The 13,946-nt window shown below is 35.8% G+C and overlaps 2 protein-coding genes across 2 annotated transcripts; both read left to right on the forward strand.

The window, feature by feature from the left end:
* Positions 1,258–5,580, forward strand: LOC107605700 (probable disease resistance protein At4g33300). The gene is made up of 6 exons (XM_016307663.2): positions 1,258–1,599; positions 2,163–2,610; positions 3,097–3,494; positions 3,699–4,054; positions 4,160–4,371; positions 4,607–5,580. The coding sequence occupies exons 1-6, from the start codon at positions 1,357–1,359 to the stop codon at positions 5,431–5,433; spliced, it is 2,484 nt and encodes an 827-aa protein (XP_016163149.1). The 5' UTR covers positions 1,258–1,356; the 3' UTR covers positions 5,434–5,580.
* Positions 8,972–12,873, forward strand: LOC107605701 (probable disease resistance protein At4g33300). Its single transcript, XM_016307664.2, has 6 exons — positions 8,972–9,430; positions 9,645–10,083; positions 10,207–10,598; positions 10,760–11,115; positions 11,212–11,420; positions 11,511–12,873. The coding sequence occupies exons 1-6, from the start codon at positions 9,188–9,190 to the stop codon at positions 12,347–12,349; spliced, it is 2,478 nt and encodes an 825-aa protein (XP_016163150.1). The 5' UTR covers positions 8,972–9,187; the 3' UTR covers positions 12,350–12,873.

A 13,946-nucleotide genomic window follows, 5' to 3' on the forward strand; every position in this document is an offset into this window, starting at 1 on the left:
TTTTCGAAAGGTAATATTTAATTTCTATAAGCACTAAGGTTACTAGTAATACTATAGGTAGTGAGTGATTAAGGAGGTACAAAAATAACTAAAAAATTAAGAAGAACCCAAATAATGAACACATATAGAAACTGACAAAAGGCAGAGACTGATACAAGCAGTGTTTAAAACCACACAAAGATGAGTGGTTAATTAAATAGTTAAATGAATCTAAATTATACTATTAAAAATTTGTTGAAGTTTTGTATTTAATTTAATCGATTAATGATCGGATTGATGAAATTGGTACTAACAAATTACTCGATAGTGTAAGTCAGCAAGATTTATTCTTATTATATCGGATCTCTTCTCATATATATATATATATAAATTAATGAGCATCATTAAATTTTATAACAAGACTTTTTCTTACATATATTTCTTTTTTAACTCGCAGTTAAGTCTTAAATAGTGTAAAATCACAAAAATCAATAGGAAAAAATGGAAAGATTCGTTCTCAAAATATTATCCATGCTAGGTTTTAACTTTTAACACAACAGATTGTTCTGTTGCAATGTCTAGGGATGAATTAACATCCATATACACTAATACACAATAAGACAAGTAAGACACGAATATGCCGATACATCATATAATATAATAAAACATATAAATACTAAGCAATATATTATAATTAATTAATAACAAAATGGTATAACTGTTCAGTACTTCGTGTGTTGGACGGGTCGGAGATGTTTTCAGGATGTAATGGTGGGAATCGGCCTTGATCTGGGTCTGGTGAGCGAGACCTGAGGGTAGACGACCTCCCGAACTGTCGTGATGTGAGGAGGGAGCCACCTGCAATGACACCTCAACGCCCAAGTTAGAGTTACAGATGACAGTGAGAGTATGGAATAGTGATGTACCGTGGGAGAAGGATAAGACCCTTCCCATATATACTCTATCAGTAAGGTGAGTCCCACAAAAAAGGTTTCTTTCCTAAAAGCTTCCTCTCCTAGCTATCGCGTAGCTCGCTGCCAAAAAATAGGTGTCCAGATCGCAATCCAGACATACGAGACTCGCTGGATCGGCCGTTCGGATCGGGTCGGACAATGCGCTGGCCGGGCCGGGCCGGAACAATAACGAAGTTAAGAGTATTTATTGCTCAAATTTATGCACAATTACACAGTAATAAAATGCAAAAATAGAAAACATATAATTGCATGAAGGGCATTATAGTGAATTCAAGTATCCCAGTGGAGATTCTAATATTCCAAAATAAATAAACCAACCAAGAAAGAAAAACCATCCACCAGCTACCACCACTGAATGGTAGCAGCAAAAGAGAGGCCGGAGAAGAACAAGAAACATAGATAGATGGCTCTGAACGACTTCTTCGCCGGCGAGATCGCGACGGAGCTCATGAAGATGCTGATAAGCATATCACGCAAGTCACTCCTCTGCAGAACAAGCGCTGATCAGCTCAGAACTTACATCAACGAATTACTCCCTACCATTCAAGAGATCAAGTACTCCGGCGTCGAGCTTCCCGCCGATAGGCAGCGTCAGCTCGACCGCTTTTCCGAGATTCTTCGCTCCGGCGTCGAGCTCTCACATAAGGTTTAATTTCGATTAACTTATTTTTATATATGCAATGATATTTTGCCAAATGTTATTCGGTGCTGTAACGGTTATTTCTAGTTTGCACGCAGATCGAGACGCACAAACAGTTACTTCTAACAGAAAGTGTCTCGAAAGATGTGCAGAAAAACAAAACAAAACTGTTCGTAACTGAAAATTTGATGGAAAAAACACTTAGTTGATTTAAGCCGTTTAGTATAACAAGATTTTTGAGTTTATTTGAATGGAAGGTTCCAATATTCTAAGATGAGTTATACTAGGCTAGTTGAATTTCAGTGAAGCTGGAATGGAAGTAAATTCTACAGAGTTGCTGATATAGTTTTGGATATTGTTTATTATTAAAGCGGTTTCAATTATTGTGAATAGAGTAAACTTGATTGTAGTGATTTAGTGTAAAAGCTTTTTCTATATAGATGTTTAATTTAGTATCAGCATGGAAAAGAAATAAATTAAGTTGTCATTACAATAATTCTTGTGATTTCATATACATGTAATTTACATTGGTAGTGTATTAAAATTGATCTGTGCAAAATGTGTTGAAGGTTCTTAATTCGAACCGGTGGAACGTGTACAAGAACTTGCAGCTAGCGAAGAAGATGGAGAAGCTTGAGAAGACCGTGTCACGGTTTGTGCAAGGTCCAATGCAGGCTCACATATTGGCTGATGTGCACCACTCCCGTGTTGAGATGGCCGAGAGGCTCGACCGGGTCGATGCGTCACACCAGAGGCTAGAGCAGTACTTTAGTGCCATGAAGATAGGAGTGGGAGGAGGAGGGTGGATAGAGGAGGCTGTGAGCAGCATGGAGGTGGATGAGAGTGGGGTGGAGGGTAATTTGGGGAATTTAGGTGTAGGTTTGGAACTTGGAAAGAAGAAGGTTAAGGAAATGGTAATTGGAAGGAATGATATTTGGGTTGTTGGGATTTGTGGGATTGGTGGCTCAGGGAAGACTACACTTGCTAGAGAAGTATGCAAAGATGAACAAGTCAGAAGTAAGCCTTCAATTCTTTTTTGAAGATCTTCAACTTCAATTGCCTTTTCCTTTTATAAAAGAATAGGGTTATTGATGAGATTGATTCCTAGAAAATCATATATGATTCAATTTAGTTCCTGAAAGATTTGATACTTCAATTTAGTTATCTAAGAAATACCAATATAAATCAAATCTGTTCTTCTGATAATTTTCAATTGACGTGTCACCATTAAGTATTATATGACACATTAAAAACATGAAAATGACACAATTTACCTCACACATTAGAGTTATGAGTGTGAAATGTTAATGAAATGATCAACTAAACTCACATTGGTCTTTTTTAGGGACTAAATTGAGTTATTGAATCCTTAAGAGACCAGATTGACTTGTGTAACCTTTTAGAACCATTTTGAATCCAATGCATATGACTACGATAGAGATGTTGGGATAAAGAGAAATTCTTAATTTTCTAGTACTGGTTTTTGATGATTAAGTTTTGCAGGTCATTTCAAGGAAAGAATCTTGTTCCTAACAGTGTCACAATCTCCAAATGTGGAGCAACTAAGAGCAAAGATATGGGGTTTCATTATGGGAAATCAAGGCTTCATAAGTTCAAATTATGTTGTTCCTCAAAGAATGCCACAAACTGAATGCAGGAGTGAAGTTCAAAGATTGATTGTTCTTGATGATGTTTGGTCCCTCTCTGTGTTAGAACATCTTGTGTGCAGAGTACATGGTTGCAAGTTCATTGTGGTTTCGAGAGAGAGATTTCCAACAATTTTCAATGCTACTTATGAAGTGGAATTGCTGAGTAAAGAGGAAGCATTAGCTTTGTTCTGTCACCATGCTTTTGGTCAAAAATCAATTCCTTTAGATGCTGATAGGAATTTGGTCAACCAGGTAAAATTTTAGTTCTTAACTTTGATCAAGCATGTAATGCTCAATAATACCATGTTTTTGGATTATTTTCAATATTATATGTACCGTTATGAAATTACTTATTCAAAAAGTTTAAGCTGATTAGTTTGAAGCACGTGAGTGAATATATATATGATACCAAAGATAATTTCTTTGCTGATTCTTGAATCCAATGTAAAAAAACAGGTTGTGACTGAATGTGGAAGGCTTCCGTTAGCTCTTAAAGTGATCGGAGCTTCGTTGCGCGATCAGACCGAGATGTTCTGGGCTAGTGTCAAGAACAGGCTATCTCAAGGACAAAGCATTGGTGAATCCTATGAAATCAACCTCATTGATAGAATGGCAATCAGCACAAATCACTTACCAGAAATGATCAAAGAATGCTTCTTAGATCTTTGTTCATTCCCTGAGGATAAGAAGATTCCACTAGATGTTCTCACTAATATGTGGGTTGAAATCCATGATATTGATCAGAAAGAAGCTTTTGCAATTGTTGTGGAGCTCTCAAACAAGAATCTTCTCACATTAGTGAAAGAGGCTCGGTATGCAAGCTAAAATGTGATATTTATATTTGTTTTGTTTTGTTTGATTACTTCACAATGATAGTATAATTTCTAAACCATATTGATATGATATTTCAATGTCAGTGCTGGTGGCATGTATAGCAGCTGCTTTGAGATCTCCATTACCCAGCATGATATACTGAGAGACCTTGCTCTTAATTTGAGCAATCGCAGCAGCATCCGTGAACGCCGCCGATTAGTTATGCCTAAACGGGAAGATGACGGCCGACTGCCTAAACAATGGTTGAGATATAAGGACAGGCCATTTGAGGCTCAGATCGTTTCAGTTCACACAGGTATATTATATTTCGATTTCAATGGTAAATTAGTCAGAAATATTGGAACAATGATAATTCAACACCTAAAATACATTTTTTAGGTACTATAGACTTGTTTAGTTTTTCCAAAGATGAGATTGTTACTAATTTAATCTTTTGAAATCTAAACAAGTCTTTGAAATTTATCTTTGTGACAATTTGTTCTTTTTCTTTGTTCTGCCATTCATATTAGTAGGAATGTTAAACATTGCAGGTGAAATGAAAGAAGAAGATTGGTGTCACCTTGAGTTTCCTAATGCCGAAGTTTTGATCATCAATTTCACATCCAATGAATACTACTTACCTCCCTTCATTGCAAAAATGCCAAATTTGAGGTCATTAATTATCATAAACTATAGTGCATCATATGCTTCCCTTCACAATGTATCAGTTTTTCAGAATTTGACCAATCTTAGAAGCCTTTGGCTTGAAAAAGTTTCAACCCCTCAATTATCAGGCACTATAATGAAAAGCTTAGGGAAATTATTCATAGTCCTATGCAAATTAAATAATAGTTTAGAGGGTAAAGAAGCAAACCTAGCACAAGCATTTCCCAACCTAAGTGAACTCACTCTTGATCATTGTGATGATGTTACTGAATTACCCTCAAGCATTTGTGAGATACATTCACTTCAAAACTTGAGTCTCACAAACTGTCACAATTTGACCAAATTGCCCTCAGAACTAGGCAAGCTAAGATCACTTGGGATACTAAGACTATATGCTTGTCCAGAACTGAAATCACTTCCTAGTAGCATATGTGACATGATTAAGTTGAAGTATATAGACATATCTCAATGTGTTAACCTTGCAATGTTCCCTAATGAGATTGGAAAATTGGTGAATTTAGAGAAGATTGACATGAGGGAATGCCCTATGATTAAGAGTTTACCAAAGTCAACAGTGTCATTGAAGAATCTGAGGCTTGTGATATGTGATGAGGAGGTACAAGAGGTTTGGAATGAGGTTGAGAAGGCAAAACCAAATCTCCACATTAAAGTCTCAGAGCAATACTATGATTTGGATTGGCTTAAAGAGTGATTCATTGACCTTGGTGTCAATTTTCTTGTCCCTAATTTTGTGTAACTATCAACTATGTATTTTTAGTTTTCTCTCTCTACATATTTTATGTAAGAAATTATGTTTATATACTGACTAAAAATACTGTGTATATCATTGGAATTAGTGATTAAAATTCCAAAGTATAACTACACTTAATCCAACACAAGATTCTCCCCAATTTGCGACCATCAAAATCTAGTATTCAATTTACGAAATCTTCAATATTTTTATCTCCAATGCCTAACACGATTTCAGATTAGCAATATTCACCTTCCTCCATTCGCTCCTTTCTCTTGGCGGCAGCGCCTTCGTTGGCCGATGCGGCGTTGGCGCCTCTATATTTCTTCCGCAGTAGCTTTTAGCTCCTCGTTCCTGTTCTTGTTGCCATTGTTCAGTCATAGATATATCCGAAGCTCATCTTCCCTCTGCTGCTTGTTGTGATATGCCAAGCTCATCTTCGCTCTGCTTCATATTTTAATTATTAATCATTTTTTATAAAAAAAATAATATTAGAAAAAATATGAGGAGCCAATATAATATTTGTACTAGAGGAGCCAATAAAAAATGAATGTTTATAGAGTATTAGAGATATAATCATTAGTGTTATTTTTTTTCATCAGCTGAAACTTTTGGGATGAGTGGTATCATGACATGGTATTAGAGCATTAGATCCAAAAGGTCAAGAGTTCGATCCTTGGTTTATCCTTAGTACTCAGATGGTTATTCTAGATAGTATGTACAAATAATTCATTGTCTCTCTAGCGGGATCCATAATATTATTAAATCAATTTGTTTAGTCTAATTTTAAAAAAAATAACATGATTCAATCAATTATATATGTTAAATTTTAATTATTAAAAAATATCTTTAAAAAAAGACGTTTTAGACGTCTTTATCTGAGTGGCTTTCATATTTTTATATTACAACCTTTTCTATTATCCAAATAAAAAAATAATGTTTTATTTAAAAAAAATTCAACACTAAACTAAAGCACAATCACTTAAATTATAAGAAAGAAGGAGTTTAAAAATAGTTGTCATACATCCTTGCTAGCTATGGAAAAAAGGAAATGGACGGATGGGAAGAGAAAGTAATAACTTTAGGGAGAGCATTGAATATTTATTTAAAAGTAAGGATAATCAAATCATGTTCATCTCTTTTCATTAAATTGAAAACTGAAGAGCTATTATATTAAAGCAACATTCCACCCAATAAGCCGATATTCTGGAGGCACGCGACATGATTCAATTACGATTATCAAAGAAAACTAAAAGGGTACATATTAAAGATACAGGTAGAAATGATTACAAAATATATGGTAAATAATAAATACACAAAAGTCATAAATGTATTAGGGAATAAAAGAATCTAAAAAGCATATAAAAAAAAGATAAACAAAAGTTGATAAGAAAACAAATGAAATTAAACATGAAATGAATGAAGGGTTATTTTATTTAGAAGTACATAATAAAAAAAACATAGAAGAACGTTAGTACTCTAATAATTATATAAAAATATTTAGGATTTTATTAAAACCATAATTTATTAATTATACTCTAATATTAGCCTCTACTAAAAAAAATATTACTTCTTACTTCTATTGATAATATGGATAGACAATACAACATAATGCATATTGAATTATAAATTTAATTATCTTTATAATAGTTAAAAGAATTAAATGTTAAACATGTATTATTTTTTTATATACTAAAAAGATAAATTATAAAATATTAAAAATCATATCATAATTAGACAATTTCACACACGCTTAAAAAATAAGATCATAGCAAGCGTCTGTGAAATTTAAGTGAAATTTAAAAAATGACTTAAAAATTATTAAGGGTGCTGTAAAAATTTTAAAGATTACTTATAATAGTTTTAGATAATTTGTTAAAGATTGCAACCATAAGTATTAAAATATGTATTCAACTTATTCCATTTATTTCAATCTCACAAGAAAAACTGCAAAATGTCACTGATCATACTAAAAATAAACACAAAGGCATTGTATTACATTTTATTAGTAATTAAATTCAAAATAAACCATCAATACTCGTGTTAATAATTACTTAATATGTCAATAATGTACTTAATATCAAAATATCAATGCTAAAGGGACTAAAAACTTCATCTTTAACATCATCATCTTCTTCTTCTTCTTCTTCTTCTCCATTCTCTTCACATCTCCATTACCATCACCATCACCATCATCGTCGTGCTTCACCTTCACCACTAATATTGTAGTTCTCTCTTCCTCCTCCTCTTCTCCTTCTCGCCCTAAACCACCACCCCCCTAAACCACCTTCCATCGGATCAGCGACGAAACTGCCACGAACATCCCCGACAGCAACCACATGCACATCCTCCTCCCTGCCATGATGTCGTGCCCAATCCGAGTCGCCTCCCATCCAAATCTCTCCTCCGCCATGGACACCACCAGACTCAATACCGCCATTAGGTAAATCTCCAGGAACAAAAATATAAGTTTACAAAAACTTACTAATCATGAATAAAAAAAAAAGAGAAGTTAAAAACTTACTCAAAGATTGCTCTGCTGAAATTCTCCTTCAAGGATCCTTGCAAATCATCCTTGTGTGCTAGGTTTCTTGTTCGCAAAGCTTGTAGCAGCTTCTATCTCCAACAAAGGTCGATCAGGAATTCGGTCGAATAGGGTTTTTTGTTCGCAAAGTTCAACGACGATGGAGAGAGAATAAGAATCCTCATAGGCTCTAAAATCTAAACAATGTTAGGATGTGGGGAAAGAAAAGTCATGAATTTGAATTCGTTTTCGATGCAGGCACGAACTTCGGTTTTGTGGTTTTGTGTGGGTTTCAGGGGGTTCTTTTCTGGTTTGTGGGTAGCCATTGATGATGGCTCTGAAGAGAAAAAAGCCATTGATAATGGTTTTGAAGAAGCGAAAAAAGAGGAAGAAAAGGAGGATGAAGAAGAAGAGGAAGATGTTAAAGAAGGGGTTTTTAGTCTCTTCAACCAAAGGAACTGACACCTGGCAGGCTGGCACTGATATTTTGACACCTTAGCCTCAATCTGACACGTTAGACTGGCAACCGATTGTCATCCGGTTGCAGGGTCGTCTCATCTATTTTTGTTAGTGGATGATGGCCTGGATGAGGTTTAAGGATGATCAGGTGCGCTATGTCCCACGGGTAAAAAGTCAGGGGCCGAAAAGGGTATTTACCCTTACCTTTTATATTACTTAATAATGATGCAGAAGAAATGAAGGAAGAGAGACCACAGATGATACAACTCTTATAGAAAGTACCACAGTCAACCCACTCTTAAGCTCTCTCCTTTAAGACATGTTAGATTTCTATTATCTGACAACCCTCTCTTAATAGTTTAGTATTAGATTAGATAATTTGTAATAAATTATATTAATATCTAAAAATAAGAAAATAATTTTAAGCAAAAGAGCCAGTGATATTACTAAAAAAAAGGGAAAAGAAAAAACTACCTATATCTATCTATAATCTATAATAGTAACTAAAAGGGGGGAAAAGGTGACACTTGAGGGGCAAAACAGTGAATTCAACAACCCACCATTAGAGTTAGAGTGCTGACCAAACTATAAGACTAACAATCATAGATACATAACAAAAAACAAAGTGACGCAACCAACCAACCAACCAAACAAGAGGCAAAGAAAAACCAACCACCACCACCACCACCACCAGTGTTCGCCGGAGAAGAGCAAAAGTGGCTTGAGAAAGTAATGGCCCTGACGGAGTTAATTAGCAACGAGCTCACCGGCGAGCTCCTCCGGAATCTCGTAACCATCTCTCGCAAATCCATTCTCTGCCGTGGAAGTGCAGATCAGCTCATAACTTACATAACTGAACTCCTTCCAACCATACAAGAGATCAAATACTCCGGCGTTGAACTCCCTCAGCCACGTCAGCAACAGCTTCACCGCCTCTCCGAGATCCTCCACTCCGGTGTCGAACTCGCTCACAAGGTAATTCATCTCTAAGTAACTAACTAACTAATTCCATAACTAACTCCACCAACGGTGGCTAAATCATGTTTATGCTGCAATTTTATTTCATCTATGGTTCTTGTTCTTATTATGTAATTAAATTTTATGTTAACTCAAAATATGTGCTACTAAAATATTGAAGAGTTTGTTTGTATGATCTATGTATTGATTCTGTTTTTTAATTTTGTTGAAGGTTCTGAATTCGAGCCGTTGGAATGTGTACAAGAACTTTCAGCTAGCTAAAAAGATGGAGAAGCTTGAGAACACGGTATCAAAGTTCATAGAGGGTCCGATGCAGACTCACATACTTGCTGATGTGCACCACACGCGGTTCGAGATGGCGGAGCGGTTCGACCGGATCGAGGCATCGAACCGGAGGCTGGAGCAGTACTTTGTGACCATGAAGATGGGGGGGATGGGAGGTGGAGGGTGGGTCGAGGAGGCTGTGAGGAGCATGGAGATTGCTGAGGGTAGTTTAGGGAATTCACGTGTGGGTTTGGAGCTTGGGAAGAAGAAAGTCAAGGAGATGCTTGTTGGGAGGAATGATCTTTGGGTGGTTGGGATTTCTGGTATTGGTGGCTCAGGGAAGACCACTCTTGCTAGAGATGTTTGCAGAGATGAACAAGTTCAATGTAAGTATTAGATGTAAAACCATTCATATGTTTCTAATTGAATTACTTAAGCATTTGGAAGAAACAGTTATCATCGTTTGGGTTCAATTTCAAAAGGTTTTAATGGTTACTTTTTTTTGGCAGTTTCTTTCAAGGAGAGAATCTTGTTTTTGACTGTGTCACAGTCCCCAAATGTGGAGCAGCTAAGAGCAAGGATCTGGGGGTTCATTATGGGGAATCAAAACTTGAATCCAAATTATGTGATTCCCCAATGGATGCCGCAATTCGATTGCAAAACCGAAACTCGAAACCTTATTGTTCTTGATGATGTCTGGTCACTCTCTGTGCTGCAACAGCTTGTGTGCAGAATACCTGGCTGCAAATTCCTTGTTGTTTCCAGAGAGAAATTCCAAATTTGTAATGCCACTTATGAGGTGGAACTGTTGAGTGAAGAGGATGCACTATCTTTGTTCTGTCATCATGCTTTTGGACAGAAATCAATCCCTGTAGCTGCTAATGAGAATCTAGTAATGCAGGTAATGAGAATTTGCTCAAGTAAAATGTTATACAAGAAAATAGAGAGAGTACTATCATACTAGTGTATGGAGCATAGTCCTTACTAAGCACCTAATAATTTTACTTTGTGGAGTTTACTTAACTTTGTTTTTGGTGGTTTCTTGAATCCAAATGCAAACAGGTTGTGACAGAGTGTGGAAGGCTTCCACTGGCTCTTAAAGTGATTGGAGCTTCTTTGAGAGATCAGAATGAAATGTTTTGGGAAGGCGTCAAAACAAGGCTATCTCAAGGCCAAAGCATTGGGGAATCTTACCAAAACAATCTGATTGAGAGAATGGCAATCAGTGTAAACTTCCTGCCAGAGAAGATCAAGAAATGCTTCTTGGACCTTTGTTCATTTCCTGAGGACAAGAAAATCCCTCTGGACATCCTCATCAATATGTGGGCCGAAATGCATGATATCTGCCAAACCGAAGCCTTTACCATAGTCGTTGAGCTTTCAAACAAGAATCTTCTCACCTTGGTGAAAGAGGCGCGGTATGCACCTTTTAAAAATTGCATTTTAACTCAGATTTGATTGTTTTTTATAGTAATGGCACCATTCTAAAACCCCTTTTGATGTTTTAATATCAGTGCTGGGGACATGTATAGCAGTTGCTTTGAGATATCTGTTACTCAACATGATATACTCAGAGACCTTGCGCTCAATATGAGCAACTGCGACAGCATTTGTGAACGCCGGCGATTGGTTATGCCAAAGCGAGAAGCAAGTGGTCTCCCTAAAGAGTGGTTGAGATACAAGGATAAACCATTTGAGGCTCAGATTGTCTCAATTCACACGGGTATGTAGCCAATCTCTCCCAAAATTTATTTTTCTTTTTATTAACTTTGCTTCATCTTTGTATAATTTGATGAATTTATTCATGTTTCAGGTGAAATGAAAGAAAAGGATTGGTGCAACCTTGAGTTTCCCAAGGCTGAAGTTCTGATTATTAATTTTTCATCCAGTGAATACTTCCTACCTCCCTTCATTCAATCAATGCCAAATCTGAAGACATTGATTATAATAAACTACAGTGCTTCTTATGCATGCCTTCACAATATGTCAGTTTTTGAGAATTTGACAAACTTGAAGAGTCTCTGGCTTGAAAAGGTTTCCACTCCAGAGTTATCAGGCATTGTGATGAAAAACCTAAGCAAATTATGTCTAGTCCTTTGCAAGATCAATAACAGTTTGGAGGGGAAAGAACTCAAAGAAGCAGACCTATCTAGAATCTTCCCAAACCTCACCGAACTCACTCTTGATCACTGTGATGATGTAACTGATCTTCCCTCAAGCATCTGTGAAATACATTCCCTGCAGAACTTGAGTCTAACAAATTGTCACAATCTGACAAAACTACCTGCCGAATTGGGGCAACTGCGATCGCTTGAGATCCTCCGGCTATACGCATGTCCGGATTTGAAGTCCCTTCCTCTGAGCATATGTAATATGATTAGGTTGAAGTACATAGACATTTCTCAATGTGTTAACCTGGCATGCTTCCCTAATGAGATTGGTAAGTTGGTCAATTTGGAGAAGATTGACATGAGGGAATGCTCCATGATTAGGAGCATACCAAAGTCTGCATTGTCATTGAAGAATCTAAGGCTTGTGATTTGTGATGAGGAGGTACAAGATATGTGGATAGATGTTCAAAAGGCCAAACCAAAAGAATTTCATATTCAAGTATCTGAACAGCAATATGATCTGGATTGGCTAAAAGATTGACCCTCAATCTTTGATTGTTTTGATGTTCACATTCCTAATCCTTGACTCCTTGTAAGTAGCTGTTCATAACTAGTTTAAAATAGAAAATTTCTTTTGCCTAGAAGCAAATTTTGTTAGGGTATGCTTGATGGGTAAATTCTGTTTGGTGTGATTTCCTACTGGTGTCTGAACCGTGTTATAAGCTGGTGCGGCCGTGCGAGGGTCATGGCCGTCCTCCCAAAACGGTTATTACCTTCGCCGGAAATCGAACTCAAGACCACAAGGAAGGATCTAAGGGGGCTCAGCATGGCTAGACCAAAATACATCAAACTCATTCAAGAAAGTTTCTATCATACCTTTATTCAACCTTAGTGCAGGTTATGACATAATCTGTTAGCTAGTCTTCTGAGTTAGCTTAATCTGTAATTTTTAATTGTCAATTTAATAAGATTTTTTTTTCAAAATATGTCCAATTCTATGATTTGTATTGTTATGTCAATTTCTTTAAGCAGATGTAATCATATTAGGCTTCATCTGTTTCCCAATGTTGATTTTCTGTTTAGTTTTAATGATATGTCAAGAAAAGCAGCACAAGCAATGATGGAAAAATTGTAGAGAGTAAGGCGGCTAGAATGAAAGAATCATATTAATTCATAGATAGATAGATTTCCAAAATGAAATGCTTCTTTTTCTTCTATAAAATTTGGGATCTTGTGACCACCATGGACATATACAATGTACGCATGTCAAAAAGACTAGTTCCAACTTCCAATAGCCTGCTTCCACTAAAGGGCATGTGGGTATTTTACTATTTTCTCTCAATTTTATTTTCTTTTATATTATTAAAAAATATAATATTACTTTTTTGTTTCTTAATAAAATGAAAACGCGTGAGAAGCTGATAATATGCATCACATATAGGTTTCAGCTGACAAGATTCTCTCCAAACTCCAAAGGTCACTGTCACTTGTGTAATGTGTTACTTGCTGAGAACCTTCCTTGGTCTATTTTTCTTTTTATCTTGTATGGTTTATAATGATATCCGCCACCTTAGTCAATATCTCTTTCTTTTATTATTATTATCCTTTGTTTATTGATGATGTATAAATCTTGCAAGCAAGTCAAGCCTACCCTAGTCAACTTAATTTGATCATCACCAAACTATATGTGATTGTAAAGTGTATACAGCGTGTTGCGAATAATGAAACCACTCGGTTTAATTAGTTCAGTTTGATTGTCGGAGAGGCTCTTGAGAAATAGAACTATTTGAGCCATAATTTTTATTATTATTTTAAAACTTGAATTTAAGATATCTAACTAGTAATTAAAAGCTCATGTTTCGTGATAATTCAACCAGCTCTTACAGCAGTAGATGTTTGCAAAATTTGGATGTTTGAATTTAAGATAGTTCACATTAATATTCTTATATCTAGACGGTAATTGTCAGTTAGTGGCATAAGACAAAAAATTGGCTTTTTTTTTTTTTGTGACTACAAAAAATTGGCTTTATATTGGTTAAATATAAGTTAATCTTTATTTGATTGTATGTATTTATAACTATAATACATATACACTAAAAGTAAGTCACTAAATAAACTAAAGAATAACATACCATATT

Source organism: Arachis ipaensis, chromosome B06, assembly GCF_000816755.2.
Source record: "Arachis ipaensis cultivar K30076 chromosome B06, Araip1.1, whole genome shotgun sequence".
Lineage (NCBI taxonomy): Eukaryota > Viridiplantae > Streptophyta > Magnoliopsida > Fabales > Fabaceae > Arachis > Arachis ipaensis.